Here is a 16,261-nt window from a genome sequence, read left to right as displayed (position 1 = left end):
TGTTGGATTATCAGTTACACTAATTTTACAGTACCTTTTAATTCTGTGAGAATAGAAATCAGAGAGTAAAAGAATTTTTCTATAACTTAGTAACTGCTTCCAAGGGCTCAGATGCATGTCCTTCTGAACTCTTGCTTCTCTGCAGGTGCAGTGACCTGTCTCGGGCAGGGTGGGTTCTGTTAGACACCTGCAGCTCTCAGGCGTCTCAGGCTCAGAGAGTGCAAGGAGGCGAGCATGGTTTCATCTGCTGAATTACTGGGCACTCACAGGAGAGTGGAGGGTGCCTCATGGAGGGCAGTAACCTTGGCTGAGGGGCTGACCCACTGCATTGGATCACACTGACAGGGCCCAGCTGCCCTCAGATGCTCCTGGCTGTTCTGGTCTTTGGCCTGCTCCCTTCTTTGGTTGACAGTGGATTCTCCTGGGGGTCACTGCCACTGACTCCCCAAATGTCCGGCTTGTTCCTATTAACTAAAGTCCAGATGGGCCGGCTTGTCTTTCTTAAGCATGTTCCCCCAGCTTTTGGAGCAGTAACCAACCCCACCCTCCTTTTATAATTTTTAATTGAAGAATAATTGCTTTACTAGTAACGGTTTTTACTCTCTACTTACTACATTCCTTTGGTTATTCCAAGGAGAGTCTGAAGACAGCTGGGAGGGGTGAGAGATGAAACACGCATGCTCAGGGAACCTCCTATGCTGAGAGGCTTACAGATGCTTTCCTACTCTCCTAAATCACTGGTTCCCTAGTTATTCGTTTGGGTCATTCTGGTCACTCTTGAGAACCTTGTCTTTGGTTGCTGGGAAAGGCCCTCCTGTGGTCCTGGCCCATCCTGCACCTCCTGCCTCTCCTCTCGCCCCAGCACTAGCTCTAGTGCCCCTCCTCCACCTGAGGCCATCAGCTTCACTGCAAACCTCCCACGTGGTTTCTGCTTCACACACTCCCCACACGGGGCAAAGAGACTCCTCTGATCTAAGCTGTAAGGTGTTTTGCCCCTGTCGGGAGCCTCAGGACCCACCGGGAGGGCAGAGCCCCACAAGCTGGCTGAGGCTACCTTGGTGGGGATGCCCCACTTGACACCTGAGTCGCTCGGACCGCTTCCCATCTCTGAACCAGCCACGCGTTTCAGATGGCACCGCCCATGCCTGGGTGTGAGCCTGTTTCTGGGAGTCCCTTTCCCTCTGCACGCCCTTTCTTGTTCCCACTTGGTGGAATTCACTGCTTCTTCGCATGTTCTACCCACACAGGGTTCTCTGCTAATGTGCCTGTGTCAGCTTTTTTCTTTCTATATGTCTGTCCTGGTAGACGAAAAACTCCTCCCAAGAACATAAAGGGAAACTGGAATGGAGTGAATGGAATACTGCCTGGTGAAAGTGAAGTCGCTCAGTCGTGTCCGACTCTTTGCAACCCGGTGGACTGTAGCCTACAAGGCTCCTCTGTCCATGGGATTCTCCAGGCAAGAATACTGGAGTGGGTTGCCATTTCCTTCTCCAGGGGGTCTTCCCGACCCAGGAATCGAACCCAGGTCTCCCACATTGGGAATACCTGAATGGAATACTGCCTGGTAAAGACCCTCAAGGGAACTGCCTTAACAAATAAAGAAAACTAATTCCATCGGCACAATAGTCTGAATGTAGTTTCAGAAGTCCAAGGGGGTACAAAATATTATTTGAAAAATTCTAAACGCTTCCATTAGCCCTAACACAAGTACAGACTGTTAACCAAATGTATACCTAAGATGAGTTTGTATCCAAATGACCCCAAATTCAAAATCAAGAAAGTACTGGGTTGGCCAAAAAGCTTGTTCAGGTTTTTCCATAAGACAGTACAGAAAAACTTGAACAAACTTGTTGGCTAACCCATATGCTATGAAGTAAGCAAGTTTCATTACAGCAACTTAAAAGGGGCAGCCATTCCCTCCTGTCCTGTGGTTGAAGGCAGCTGACCGTGAGTGGTCTAGCACTCTTCCTTGTTAATTTAAAGTGACACCTACGAGGTACAAGATCAAGAATGGAACTCTCGGTAGTGAGGGCAGCGTACCTTTCACAAGCTTCCCGTCTGGGACAGCTCTGCTGGACGACGCCTCCTTCTTCCCCGAGGAGACACCTCTTCCCCCTGCGTCGGCTGCGTCTTCAGACACACTATCTTCCCCAGCGTCACTCGGCTTTTCAGGAGCAGGCTCTGCAGGAGTCTCTTCTGGCGCTGACACAGCCTGCAGAGGTTACAACATGACTCTGAACTGCTCACCGGAAGTGACGCAGGATTTGTCAGGAAACAGACACAGTGTGTGTATATTTCATGGGACAATAGCACTGCTATGTTACTGCCTAAGTAACACTAAGGAGCATACTTTCTAACTCAGATTTACTATTTTCTGATAGAACAGACCGAAAAGAGGCGTATAAGGAGATATTTCCCCTCTAACACCATTTTGGGAACAAATGCCCACAACTTCTGTGGAAATGGATCACTGAGAACACATTTAGAACACCAAATTATGCCTGGAACCTGCAGATAAGTCGGTTTTCTTCAGTTTGAGGAGTCAGAGATAAAAACCTGAGGAAATCCACTGATATGTTTTCTACCAAAACAGGTTTTGAAAAACATCAGGGTGTCCATGTAAATAAGGAGAGGAGAGGAGAGGCAGAAGAAGGATTATAAGGACAGGAAGAAATGCTTCCAACAGGTACCTAAGAATCAAACGTGGGGCCGTTTGCAGGGAGGGAAGTTGTGAAGGGAGCTGCTAGCAGGCGGCCCTCAAGGACAATGGTGGGCAGCACCCTTGACTGGACAAATGATCATCAACGAACTGTGAATGTGGTCAAAGGTTTTAACAGGTATAAAACAGAGAGAGGGGAGAAAGTAAGTCAGTAAAAGCAAGACATCCATTACACCTAAAAGCAAGTGTAAAATGTATAAGCCCTATTAATACACATCTTGAGAATCAGACCGTTCTTCCCACACATACCTGTGCGTTCTCACCCCCTTCTTTCTGGAGGAAGAACTGCTTCTTAAACTCATAATAGGCATTATACTGGTGCCAAGGCTGCAGGAACTCAAACCTAGCAACAGAGAAGGGTTGAGCCATTCAATAAGACACGCTCACTGCAACACCTCAGATCTGACCAACCACACCTGCTCCAACTTCACAGTGACTGACTCCTAGGATCTCAACAACCCCTTGTGGCAGCCACAACACCCCCCACTCAGTTTACAGACCCGGGAGACAGGGGCAGAGAGCTCATCCACGGTACAAAGATCATGCTGCAACCACAGCCTCCTGTTTTTACGTTAACAATCTGAGCATGGAACATTATTTGATTAAAAACACAAGGTGAAGTTGGGTCTAAACTTCAACAGCAGATTCTTGAAAAGCATGAATTACTGACTTTTATTTTAGGCAGGTCCAATATTTTTAAAAAATGAAGCAAAACAAACTGAATGAATAAAAAATTGTAACAATAAAGAAGACCACCACCCCAACTCAAAGTAATTGAACAAGATGTATTTATCTAAACATAGGATTAAATATATATGTATATATATAAAGAATTATGTAGCTAGGTTAAAAAAAGAAGCTAAACTAAACCTCAAATACCATCTACCTATCCCATATAAACTCTTTCACTCACCGTTGATCATTCTTGGCCCGCACGCTGGTCTCAAACTTAAGGCCGTTCCTGGCCACGTACTCTGCCAACTTGTCAATCACAGGCTGGATGTCGGGGGGTGGGGGGATGATGGTGGCCACAGGAGCAAGTGCACTGCAAAGATGAACAGGGTCACACCCACAGCACTAGGCCCTCCCCCAGATCACTGGTCGGGGCAGCCAGCACAGCGGCTGGAGGAGGACTTGCACTGTCTCAGTTCCCACCAATAGGTAAGTTACACAGAGACAGGGATGCGCTTATCTGAGATGACTGGGACTCCAGAAAACGAATCAAAGCCAACCCACTTGAAACAGGGACTGAAATATCATTGCTGATTGTGAAAATAGGGGTTTTACTCAAAGTGACACTTAAGGTCATGAAAATAGGATCATCTCCTCCCGTTTCCCTCCAATTGCTAATTCTCAGAAGTAACCAAGAATAAACCAAGTGTGGATTTTTTTATCTTAAAAATGCTGGCTAGCATAATTCATCACCCATAGTTTCATCTTTGACTTTCTAGCACATTCAGAAAGTGGGTCATTTCTACAAAAATACCCAAGTGTTCTGTCAAGTTTCCTGAGCATATTTTCAGCACGTTCCAGTGCCTCTTACAAAGTGCCTGGTCAACTGAGACACTCAGAGTCCCCTCCACACCACCCCTGACAAGGGCTGGGGGTTTAGTCCCTGCCGTGCTAGCTCTGTGAGTCAATGGTTTGCTGGGCTGACGGCCAGGTTCCCGTTTCCCACTTGCATCAACTTTACGGAATCCGGGTTTTTGGCAAATAACTGGACTCCATACTGACTATGCCCTATACTGTCTACCTGAGATGGTGACACAAAGAACAGATGCTGGGGCTCAGGGGAGGGGTGTGGGATGCTAACAGTGAGGGAATTTTCTCAGTTGGTTAAATCTCACTGCTCTAAGTGCCTCATGATCAACCCTGTAACGTGGGGACTTAGATAATAAATACTCAGATAACAGAGACCCTCTGTGTGACCCACATTATAAAGAAGCCCAATCCAAGAACACACATGCTCCAGGTGGTCAGCAGGAGAGCATACCTTGTGGTGATGGTGGTGGAGGTCACCCCACTGCTCGTCTCCGCCGTGGTTGGTGGGGGAGGTGGCGTGGTCCCTGGAGGGGGTGGGGCAGTGGCAGTCACTCCAGTGGAGCTGGACACGGCCACCCCGGCAGGCAGGGTGCTGTAGTAAGTGGCAACGTCAACCCCTGGAGGGGGAGGTGCCAGGCAGTAGGTGCCGTCTGGCAGCATGTAGTAGCTGTAGTACATGGCTGCCACCGTTGCTGTGAAGAGACACATTTTGAGGGCATGAGAGTGGCAAATGATGGGCCAGTTGGCTAGAATACACAATGCAGGGAGAAAGGGACACTTGCTCAAATGCAGTGTCCCTTCTGTCCAATGTCAATCATGTATTTTCTTTATTTTTCTGATATAAGAAAGGATGCCCAGGGGGCAACACAATTTGGAAGAACTGGACAATGTCCAGACACACACCCAGGAACAATGGAATCTGAACATGCATGGGGACATTCAGAGAAGCTCACTGCCTACACAGACTGCAGAATGGCAGATTAGGACAAACTTCCCCGTCCAGTACACCAACTCTCCTCCTTGTGTGTCTTGTGAGACGACCATCTGAGGACTAAACCCCTCCACTGGCTTCCCTGTTTGACAACAACTCTCCACTCTTTACACTTGTTACTTTCCTCTTTTAAAAATTTGTCTTGGCATAAATCCTTTTCTTAGGTCTCCCAAGGCAACAGACACAAAAGCAAAAACAAACAAATGTGACCCAATAAAACTTAATAAGCTTTTACACAACAAAGGAAACTATAAATGAAATGAAAAGACAACTCACAGAACGGGAGAAAGTATGATGATGTGACCAACAAGGGCTTAATTTCCAAAATATACAAAAACTTCATATACCTCAATAACAAGAAAACAAACAACCCAATCAAAAAATGGGTAGAAGACCCAAATACATTTCTCCATGGAAAACACACAATGGCCAATAAGCATACAAAAAAGATGGTCAACACTGCTAATTATTAGGGCAATGCATTAAAAATACAAGGTATCACCTCTCACTAGTCAGAATGGCCATCATGAAAAAGTCTAAATAGTAAATGATGAAGAGGGTATGAGAACAGGGAATCCTCCTACACTGCTGGTGGGAATGTAAACTGATGCTGCCACTATGGAGAACAGTATGGAGATTCCTTATTCCTTAAAAAACTAGAGCCACCCTATGATCCAGCAATTTCGCTCCTGGGCCTACATCCAGAGAAAACCCTAATTCTAAAAGACACGCACCCCAATGTTCAAAGCAGCACTATTTACAATAGCCAAGATATGGAAGCAGCCTAAATGTCCATCAATAGATGAATGGATAAAAAAGATGTGATATATATGTACAATGGAATACTATTGTTGTTAAGTCGTGCCTGACTCTTTTTGTGACCCCATGGACTGTAGCCTGCCAAGACTCCTCTGTCCATGAGATTTCCTAGGCAAGAATACTGGAGCGGTTGCCATTTCCTGCTCCAGGGGATCTTTCTGACTCAGGGATCAAACCTGTGTCTCCTGCATTGTAGGTGGATTCTTAAAACCCAACAGAATATTACTCATCCACAAAAAAGAATGAAATAATGCCATCTGTAGCAACATGAACGGACCTGAAATTATTACTTAGTGAACTAAGTCAGAAAGAGAGACAAATATATTTGATATCATTTACATGCAGAATGTAAATGCGCTTCCCTCATAGCTCAGTTGGTAAAGAATCTGCCTGCAATGCAGGAGACCCCAGTTTGATTCCTGGGTCAGGACGATCCGCTGGAGAAGGGATAGGCTACCCACTCCAGTATTCCTGGGCTTCCCTTGTGGCTCAGCTGGTAAAGAATCCGCCTGCAATGAGGGAGACCTGGGTTCGATCCCTGGGTTGAGATCCCCTGGAGAAGGGAAAGGCTACCCACTCTAGTATTCTGGCCTGAAGAATTCCATGGATACAGTCCATGGGGTCGCAAAGTGTTGGACATGACTGAGTGACTTTCACACACAGAATCCAAAATATGACACAAATGAACTTATTTACAATAGAGAAACAGTCTCACAGTCATAGAAAAGAATATCAAAGAGGGAAGGAGGAGACATAAATTAGGTGTTTGGGATTATCAGATACATACTGCTATATATAAAATAGATAAAACAACAAGGTCCTACTGTATAGCACAGAGAACTATCCAGTATCTTTTAATAAACTATAATAGAACTGAATCTGAAAAAGAACATCTATCATATACAATAGATATAATAAACAAATCTGATACATATCTCATATACATACATGTATATACACGTATGTGTGTGTTTAGTCGTTCAGTTGTGTACGACTCTGCAATCCCATAGACTGTAGCCCACACGCTCCTCTGTCCATGGGGATTCTCCAGGTAAGAATACTGGAGTGGGTTGCCATGCCCTTCTCCAGATCTTCCCAACCCAGGGATCAAACCTAAGTCTCCCACACTACAGGCAGATTCTTTACTATCTGAGCCACCAGGGAAGCCCATATACATCTGTGTGTGTGTATGTGTGTGTGTGTGTGTGTGTGTGTGTAGATATAAAAAAATCTGAATCACTTTGATGTACAGCAGGAACTAACACAACACTGTAAATTAACTACACTTCAAAAATAAACAAACATACATTCGTCTTGGAAGTAAGTCATCTCGTCTACAAAGCCGTGCTGCTCTGTAACCACTGCACGTCCCCACCTCAGCGCAGAGATGCACTGCAATTTACTTAAGAAGTCCTAATGGACACTGAGATCACTTTGGGGCTTTATTATTACAAACAGTGACGTACAATAACTTCTTACATATTTAGCCCACACAGGCTAGTATCTGTAAGACAGAGCCTATTTAAAAACAAACAGCAAAAACAAAACAAAACAAACAAACAAAAAAACCCAATAAAAATTCCTGTATGTTTATTCTTTTTTTTTTTGGTGAGGGAAAAAAATTCAAAACCAGCAAACCACAGAAGACCCAATGATATAATTAAGCATTTAAATTTCTAATCCTGTTGTAGATAAGCAACTGGTTCTGACTACAGAGATTTAATTTCCTGTTCATTAGAGGATGGTGAAAGATTTTTCTAAGTAAGGAATTATATTTTGATTTTCAATTAACTTACTTTAAGACAAAAACACAAATAGCAAGACCTATTCACTGCCCGTGGTGTCCAGCACTGGAGGCCATGCAGGGAAGATGCGGGAGGTGCAGCAGCTCCCTACATCTCCTAACAGCTGGATCAGAGCCCTGCCGCCCTCGGCGGGAACGACTGCATAGTTCACATGCGCTGCGGGTGTATCCGCAGATGCTAATGACCTACTCTCTGTTAATTATACACGTCTCAATTCCTAGGTTGTGACTTTCTGGCTTGATGCTGTGCACCAACCACCGTTCACGTTGACAACAATATTCCACATTTTCAGAGCAGTGTGTGTGGCCTCAACATCCTCTCTACGTGATCTTCAGCATGGAGACATTCAGACCACACCTCTGAAGGCAGGCGCAGGCAGAGATGAGACCACAAAGGGCTGGGCATTGAGGGAGGAAAGGGAGGTTAGCTCTCTAAGCCCAGCACTCAGCACACAGAGTTTGATGGGTGGACAAGCTGATAGGACGTTCACATACAAGCTTTTCCTAACCAAAGGAGGTATCTGAATATGAAGAGAAACCTCTGTGAGATAAACCATAACCTTGAAAAAATGGAATTATGTTTCCCTTCATCCCCTTCAGATAATCAAGCTACCAGGGTCTTTCTTCTCACCCCTTGGGCAGAGCCACCATCAGAGGAGGAATGAGGTAGCATCAGCAAGATCAGAGTGTGCCCTGCCCCCTACCCCCCGACAGAGCACACCCCTGTGTATACTAGGGAGAGGGGACAGCAAGTGCTGTCCAAAATGTCACACCTCAAGGAAAGGACACTCCACGTCCTGTTCCAGACAGTTAGCCTCTTGCCTGAAAACAAGTCAAAATACATTTAAAAAATGTAGCCATAACCAATGAAACAAATATGAAATAAAAAAAGTCTGTAATTAAGTTCTGATTATATATTATGCAATTATAATTTAATGCATCCTTTATGTAATAGAAGTGAATAAATTATTTTAAAAACTGAGTAACATCCCTTTGAAAGTTTGATATGAATATGCAGATTAACCATCAGTCTATACCTGAGCTACCCATCATATTAAATTAAAACAAAGACTAAAAATAGGCCTGCCAGAGAAATGGCAGATGAACTCAAGAACTCATCCATTACAAACGTCTAAAAACGTGTGCTAAAATAAAGGAGAAATTTAAAATGCATAGCTGAGCTCAGAAAGAAGAAAAGAATCCATCTCCAGGTGTGAAAATCAAACAAAGCTTCCAAACCCGAAGGCATCTCTTAAGCCTTGGGCTTACTCAGGATGTGGGGATTCCCAGGCTGCAAACGGGGCTCAGGCTGCAAACCCTAGGGCCACCCCAGGACCCACTCTGGGGAGTCCTGCAGAGGACAGACTGGAATCAGAAACCCAGGGACAACATGTCCAGGATGCCCTCTCGCTTCTTACACAAGAACTCTGTGAGTCCCTTCCAATAAATTCTAATTATACCTTGCAAAGGTGAACAGGAATTTGAAAATCCCTGTACATCCAAAAATAACCCTGATGGCAATGAAACATCGGAGGCATGGTGAACTGAGAATGCAGACTTGCTTGCTGCGAGGTGCCTGCTGGGGCAATGCCACAGCTGAGGACTCAACACTGTGGCCAATTATGAGGCCGTTTCTCCAAGATTCTCTGTGCATGGAATGTCACAGATGAAAAGATTTTAGGGAGAAAGTTGTTTCTCTTCTTTTCACCACAGACACTGAGGTCTGGGTGGATGTGACAGGGCCAAACTCAGCAAAGACCCATGCCTGTCCTGTCTTGCCCCCCAGTTTATGGTGAACAGCACTGCCCCTCGTTTCTGACCCTGGCACCTCTAAACTGTGTCTTCTGCCTGCTATGAAGTCCTTCCTAGTTTTTTTTTTACATCCAACAAATAATAAACCCTGATGAGGATGTATAGAAAAGGGACCCCTTATACACTGTTGGTAGGAATGTAAATTAGTGTAGCCACTGTAGCAAACAGCATGGAGGTTTCTCAAAAAACTAAAAATCAAATAAACATATATTGGAAAAAAAAGAAAATACTAACCTGAAAAGATACATGCACCCTAATTTTCACAGCATTGTTTACAATAGCCAAGATATGGAAGGAACCTAAGTGTCCATTAGCAGATGAATAATAAGGAAAATGTAGTATATATACACAGTGGACTACAACTCAGTCATAAAAAAGAATGGAATCCTGCCACCCGCAGCAACATGGGTGGAACTGGAGGGCATTATGTTATAAGTGAAATAAGTTAGACAGAGAAAGACCAATACCATATGACATCACTTACATGTGGAATTTTAAAAACTACAACAGATTAGTGAATATAAAAAAGAAGTAGACTCACAGAGAGAACAGACTCGTGGTTACCAGTCGGGAGAGGGAAGGGGGGAGGGGCAAGACAAGGATAGGAGATTAATAAGAGGTACAAACTATAATGTGTAAAACAAATAAGTGCGACTTCCCTGGTGGTCCTGTGGTTAAGAATCCACCTGCCAATGCTGGGGATGCGGGTTCGATCCCTGGTCTGGGAAGATCCCACAAACCGTGGGGCAACTAAGCCCACGTGCCAGAGAGCCTGTGCTCTCTAACAAGAGAAGCCACTACAATGAGAAGCCTGAGCACCACAACTAGAGTAGTCTCTGCTCACTGCAACTTGAGAATGTCCATGTGCAGCAACAAAGACCCAGTGCAGCCAAAAATAAATAAAAATTTAAAAAATTATTTAAAAAATTTACTAAAAAAATAAGCTACCAGCACATACTGCACAGCACAGGGAACTCAGCTAATATTTTATAATAACTATTAATGGAATATAACCTTTAAAAATTGTGAATCACTATGTTGAACACCTGCAACTTACACCTCTGCCCCAGGAGGCTCTGCTCTGCCTTCCTGAACACACATTGCTGGGGTTGTTCTCTGCAATCTGGGCTATTGGCACAGAGGGCCGTGCCAGACCACCTGCATAGCTCCCAGGACAGAGCAAGCACCAGAGACATGTTTAGAGTGAAGCCTGCTGACTGCAGGGCGCATGCGCCTCCTAAAGACCCTTGGGCTGAGACATTCTGCAAGAGTGAGAAGCTGGGCACCCGACACCACCCCACAACACTCGCTCAAGACGTGCACTTGCCCTGTGGGGCTTCACAGCTCTTTAAGTCCTTGAAACCCTTTAAAATGACCACCAACTAGAGCACAAATGTTTTTGTGTATAGCTCCCAAGTCAGAAATTCTTCTAAGTTTTGACAATGCCTGGACCAGATGGAGCAAAGAACAGACAGAGGTCTGGTTCCTGGGAACTTACCACCGTGTCCCAGACTAAACTGGGGCGGGCGGCAGGGGCAGAGGGAAGGTGCAGGGTTCCAAAGGGCCCCTGCAGTTCCGTTTCCCCCTGAGCTTCCATGACAGACTCCTCCTTACTAGGTCTGCTGTTGATCTCAGGATTTTCTGTGAATTTTCCAAGAGGGGATTGGATTTCACCCCAAGTTAAATATTGATGTGATTTTAATAAAAATCACTGAGTACCACAAACACCTACTCCAAATAAACCCAAGAGAGATATTTCAGTGAGGGTCTACACTTTCCAAAGGCAGGTATAGTTGTATGGAAAAAATCAAGTGGCTTAAAAGCACCAGGCACATCCTTAAGCACTTCCTCCTCGATACTGTGCGTGCTTAGACAGCTGTGGAACCCAGGGTCACAGAGACCTGCCTAATTACTTCAAAGCCCTTCTATTCAGTTAGCTTCTTGCAAAAATCAGAGCTAATTTACTGATACCTGTATGCAACCTTAAATCTCATATAAATAAATCTAACTCTCAGAAGAGAACGTCAGCACTGGAAGGGTTCTTGGAGATTAGAGACCTGGTGAGCAATACTTGCTGTCAATTCTGGAAGATAAACATGTGTTTGTATTAAAAATAAAAATAGCTTTCCCGAGTTCTGTGGAGAAATGAGTATATTCTTAAAAAATCGATCTACTCTATTCACATGAGAATGTGAAGCAGCAGCACTGTGTTACCAGCTGAGTGGGCCCGGGCAGCAGCAGCTGCGCCCCCTCAAGGTCAGCGCCTGGCCCCTAGCCTGCATCCCAGGACTTTTCTAATAAGTTCAATGACTTTAAATCCTGTTTATACTTGCTGATTCCAGAACTGCCATCTCCAGCCCCGAGCTGAACTAGTACATTAAGTGCCTACTCAACACTTGCACTGGGACGTCTCATAAACCTCACAGGTGGACTGTGTCCAGAACAGGGTTGTCCCCACACATGGACATCTCCTGCTTCCTGCAGCTACGTCAAGCCTCCTCCCACTGGGTCATCCTGGCTTCAGTGGTCTCTCAGACCCATCCGACTCCCCAGGATCAGATCTCTTTTGACTGCTGCCCCGGAAGCTCCAGGGTCCCCTCCCTCAACTAGACAGAGCCCTCCCTGCCCACCCAGCCAGATTACTCCTCTGCTGGAAACCCTCCCCAACAGGTCCCCAGCCACGCTCCCCTTCTGTGAGGCACCTGCCTTCAGGCCTCGGGGCCCTGAAAGCCTTGGCTCAAGGGCTTCCCTGGCTCCATCCGCCAGCATTGTGCACTCACTCCCCCAGGGCTCTTGTTGATTCTGTGATGCTCCGCGATGGAGGAAACGCTGTTACGGCTATCCCCAGCATCGGCTGCCTACGATGCCAGCTTGTTCAATGACCGTATAAATCACAAGAGGAAGAGCAGAAACTGGAATGACACGGAGCAAAGACTTCTAGGAGACAGAACTCTGGAACCTTCTGAACTCTGAGGGGCAATATTCAACCCACAATTCTGGGTCCATCCAAATGACCTATCATGTTTGAGAGCAGTATCCAGACATTTTCAGACATTCAAGGATTAAAAAAATAAAAAAATCGGTCTTCTTGTGTACCCTTTCTTTCTTGGCAAACTACCGGAGGATGTACTCTAGTAAAATACAGGAGTAAACAAACCAACCAGGAGAAAACAGCCCTAACACAGGAAAGCAATGCCTGGAAGTCACCGGAACATCCTGGGCTGCAGGCTGGGAACAGGGCCTGTCTAGACTGGTACCCAAGGCATACAGCTCAGAAACACAGTTGTCAGTCACCACAATGCGGACCGTGAATGCAACCACCAATATCACAGAGAAGTTGCCGCAGAAGCAAACACGAAGCATCCAGCATCAAGACTCGCTTAAAAAGATGGCACCATTAGCAAGTGCCCGCATCACTCACTGTCTCTGCAAACTGGAGGCGAGGAAGTCAAAGCAGTGACCTGGCTGACTGTCCTGGCACCTGATAGCTGGGGCTCCTCTGACAGAGATCAGGACAGAGAGACAGGTCCAAAACTTTGTAGAGGAATCGAATTGGTGCACAGGATTCATGAATAAACTATTTCTGAATTGCTCCCTTTTGAATTTTGATTAGGAAACAGAGGTTGAAATATATTAAAGTTACAAAGTAGCCAAAACCAAAACTAAACGAGTAATATGAGCAAAATTTAGGGTATTAGAGCAGACTTCATAGGGGCACAAGTGAGCCGAATCATCATTTGTCATAGCAAGAGAGATGTCAGAGAAAATCTAGAGCTGATAAATCCAGAGACGGTGCTATAAATGCATTATTCAGAGATATGGAGGAATCCTCAAAAACTTGCAACAGTTAAAGCATTTATTATTTGACTTGAAAATATGTTTTACTTTGGGACACTTTTAAAAATTATTTTAATCAAAGAGATAAGTAATTTATCCTATTTACCATAGTCTGAGCTCAGGCCAAAGAGTTCAGAGTTCAACATTATTCATTCTCCTCTTCAATGTATTACTTCATGGTTAGTCTTTCCTTTCTTCGGTCCATCCAGCCAATATTTGCGTCAGAGAGGCACCTGAAGCTGGGGATCCAGCAGTACCCACGACAGACAAACCCCACCCTCTGGGAACTTCTGTATGGCAAGTCAGAGTATGAAAGTAAACCAGGGAATAAACAAAGTAAGCTCCAGTTCTGACAAGGGTTATGGAAACATAGAACAGGGTATGTGAGAAGAGGATGAACTAGAGGAAAGGACACTGTGCAAGGCCAGGGAGACCTGACCTGAGCAGTGACAGGTCTGAGCAGCAGCACTGCAGGCTGACGAGGAGCCAGTGCAGGAGCCCTGTGGTCAGAACCCACCGCACAGGAAGCACAGTGTGACGGTGCAGGGCAAGGCGAGAGTGGAGGCAAGTTTCCGGGATTTAAATGGCATGGGAAATCAAGAGAACGGTTTGCGTAGGGAGGTGCCAGGGCAGCTTCCACTGACCACCACAGGAAGCACAGGCTACGGGAAGGCTCCCCAAGACTGACAGGGGCTGCAACAGATGACAAGGCCAGAGAGACAGTAGTGTTATGTGGTGAGGAGTATCAGATTCGAGAGAGGCCCTGAACGTGATCCCCAAGGATGCGCAGCAAGATGTGGGAATCGGGAAGAGAAAACTGAGGTGACGCCTGATGCTCTAGCCTGAATGACAAAGTGAAGGTTGGTGCTGTGCCCTCAAACAGGGGCATGGGGGGGCCAAGACGAGAGTCCTGCTCTGGATGCACTCAAGTTAGGGGGTAGGGGTGATGGTGAGAAGGCAGGTGCGGCAGGGGCTGGAAACACACAGACACTTCCTACCACAACAATACACTGTAAATGCTGGAGTCTTAACGAAACAGGTCTTTGCTATAATGTTAAAGTTTGTAGGGCTACCATACTAATAAAAAAGGAGTAAATAAAATAAGAATACTCATATTCAGGTAAAGTCTCTTAAGTAATTTTGGGATAGACCAAAGGTTGGTAAATTTTCCCTATAGAAACTCAGGTAGTAATTATGTTAGGGTCATGGATCAAGCAGCAACACCGAGGATATCATACAAGCACTTAATAGTGAGTAAAAACAAAATTCCCACATATTTTTAAATGGCTGAAATTCAAAATACAGTAAAAATAATTGAGTGCAAGTTTTTTTGGGGGGGAGGGGCAAAGGTCCATTAGCAGGAAGAATACAATTCCTTTTACACAGTAAAACTTTCACTGAATTGGGGTTCATAGTGTCCCCATCACCAAGATGACTGTAAAGCTGTCTTAGTTCATGGTCACACACACAGGTGGTGGGCTGGATTCTGTCTGCGGGTTGTGGTATGTCACCTGGGAGAGTGTCACACACCTAGCATTTTCTATTTACTCTGAAGCTAAAACGCTTTCCCCTCCACAAGTGGAATTTTTGTTTTAAAAAAGTCAACTGCAGATCTTACTTCCCTGACCAGGGATGGAACCCTCAGCCCCTGCAGTGGAAGCATGGAGTCTTAACCACTGGACCGCCAGGAAACTTCCCAGCCCAGTGTTCAAGGGAAAAAAAAAATCCCGAACAAAAGGAGACCTGTTCTGCTGTCATCAAACTGGAAGAGGAAAATCTGAAGACTTCTGTAGTGACGCTGAGAATATCTCACTTGTAAAGCCGAGAAACCACTCAAGGGGATCAGTTTTAGACATGTGAACATGTGACTCTGGAACTTTAAGGCCAGTGTTAAAAAGTAATCGCTCTATTTTTTGCAAATACAAGTTATTTCTCAGGATGCCCTGTCTCCAACCATTACTTAAAGTCTTCATCAGTGACCCTCAAGCAAAATGATCTGAATATTTTATACTGTGTTTCGGTTCTGGAGACAAGTTACATAAGAATGGATTCTGGAGAGTCTGGGTGGAGAAGGCAGGAGGCTCAAGTGTGTGACCAGGAGCCCAGGTGAGGCGAGGCTGCGGGGGTATGGGGGGCGACCTGGGGAAGGACATCTGCTCCAGGGCATTGTTAGGATCCCAGGAGAGAGGAGAATGGAGTCTCCAGAGGAGCTGCACTTGTGAGGGCAGACAAAGCATCTCAGAGCAGGTGTGAATGGTGTAGAGGAGGGGCGCCCGGTTCTGGGACTAGAGGTCTGGACAGAGCTGCCAAAGTAAGCAGGGTGAGGGGTGAAGGGGAAGGTGAAAAGGAAGAGGCCCCGCAAAAGGAATCCAGCAAGGAACATGACAGGTAGACAGCAAGGAACTGAGTCTGGAAGGAAACAGAACCCAAGCAACCTTTTGAGTTTTTGGGCCACAGAAGAATCTGGAGAGACAGGAATTCAATCGAGCACAAAGAAAGGAAGTAAAGCAAGCAATGAGATGGAAGGGATCATGCTGAGCAGGGTCAGGAACCAGCCCTGTGTGTCTGCTTCAGCACAGCCTGGGAGAGCTCGGGATGGCTTCACAGTTTCAAATGGTTCAAAAACAACCCAATAAAACAACATTTCACGATGCAAATATTCTACGAAATTCAAATTTCAGTGTCCATAAATCAAGCTCTATCAGGCACCGTTACACGCCTCTGTTCCCAACAGTCA

At 45.5% G+C, this 16,261-nt stretch overlaps 1 protein-coding gene across 2 annotated transcripts in view; it reads right to left on the bottom strand.

Moving 5' to 3' along the window:
- SFSWAP (splicing factor SWAP) overlaps nt 1-16,261 on the bottom strand; it is an 81,038-nt gene that overhangs the window by 38,182 nt on the left and 26,595 nt on the right. For both annotated transcript variants that reach the window (XM_070386344.1, XM_070386345.1), the window contains exons 9-12: nt 4,713-4,953; nt 3,633-3,764; nt 2,969-3,062; nt 2,041-2,212 (exon numbers count right to left, since the gene is read on the bottom strand). In XM_070386344.1, the coding sequence (XP_070242445.1) occupies nt 2,041-2,212; nt 2,969-3,062; nt 3,633-3,764; nt 4,713-4,953 (639 nt within the window). The remainder of the gene's footprint in view (nt 1-2,040; nt 2,213-2,968; nt 3,063-3,632; nt 3,765-4,712; nt 4,954-16,261) is intronic.

The sequence above is a fragment of the Bos mutus genome, chromosome 17 (genome assembly GCF_027580195.1).
Source record: "Bos mutus isolate GX-2022 chromosome 17, NWIPB_WYAK_1.1, whole genome shotgun sequence".
In the NCBI taxonomy this organism is placed as follows: Eukaryota; Metazoa; Chordata; class Mammalia; order Artiodactyla; family Bovidae; genus Bos; species Bos mutus.
This window is presented reverse-complemented; position numbering and strand designations above follow the sequence as displayed.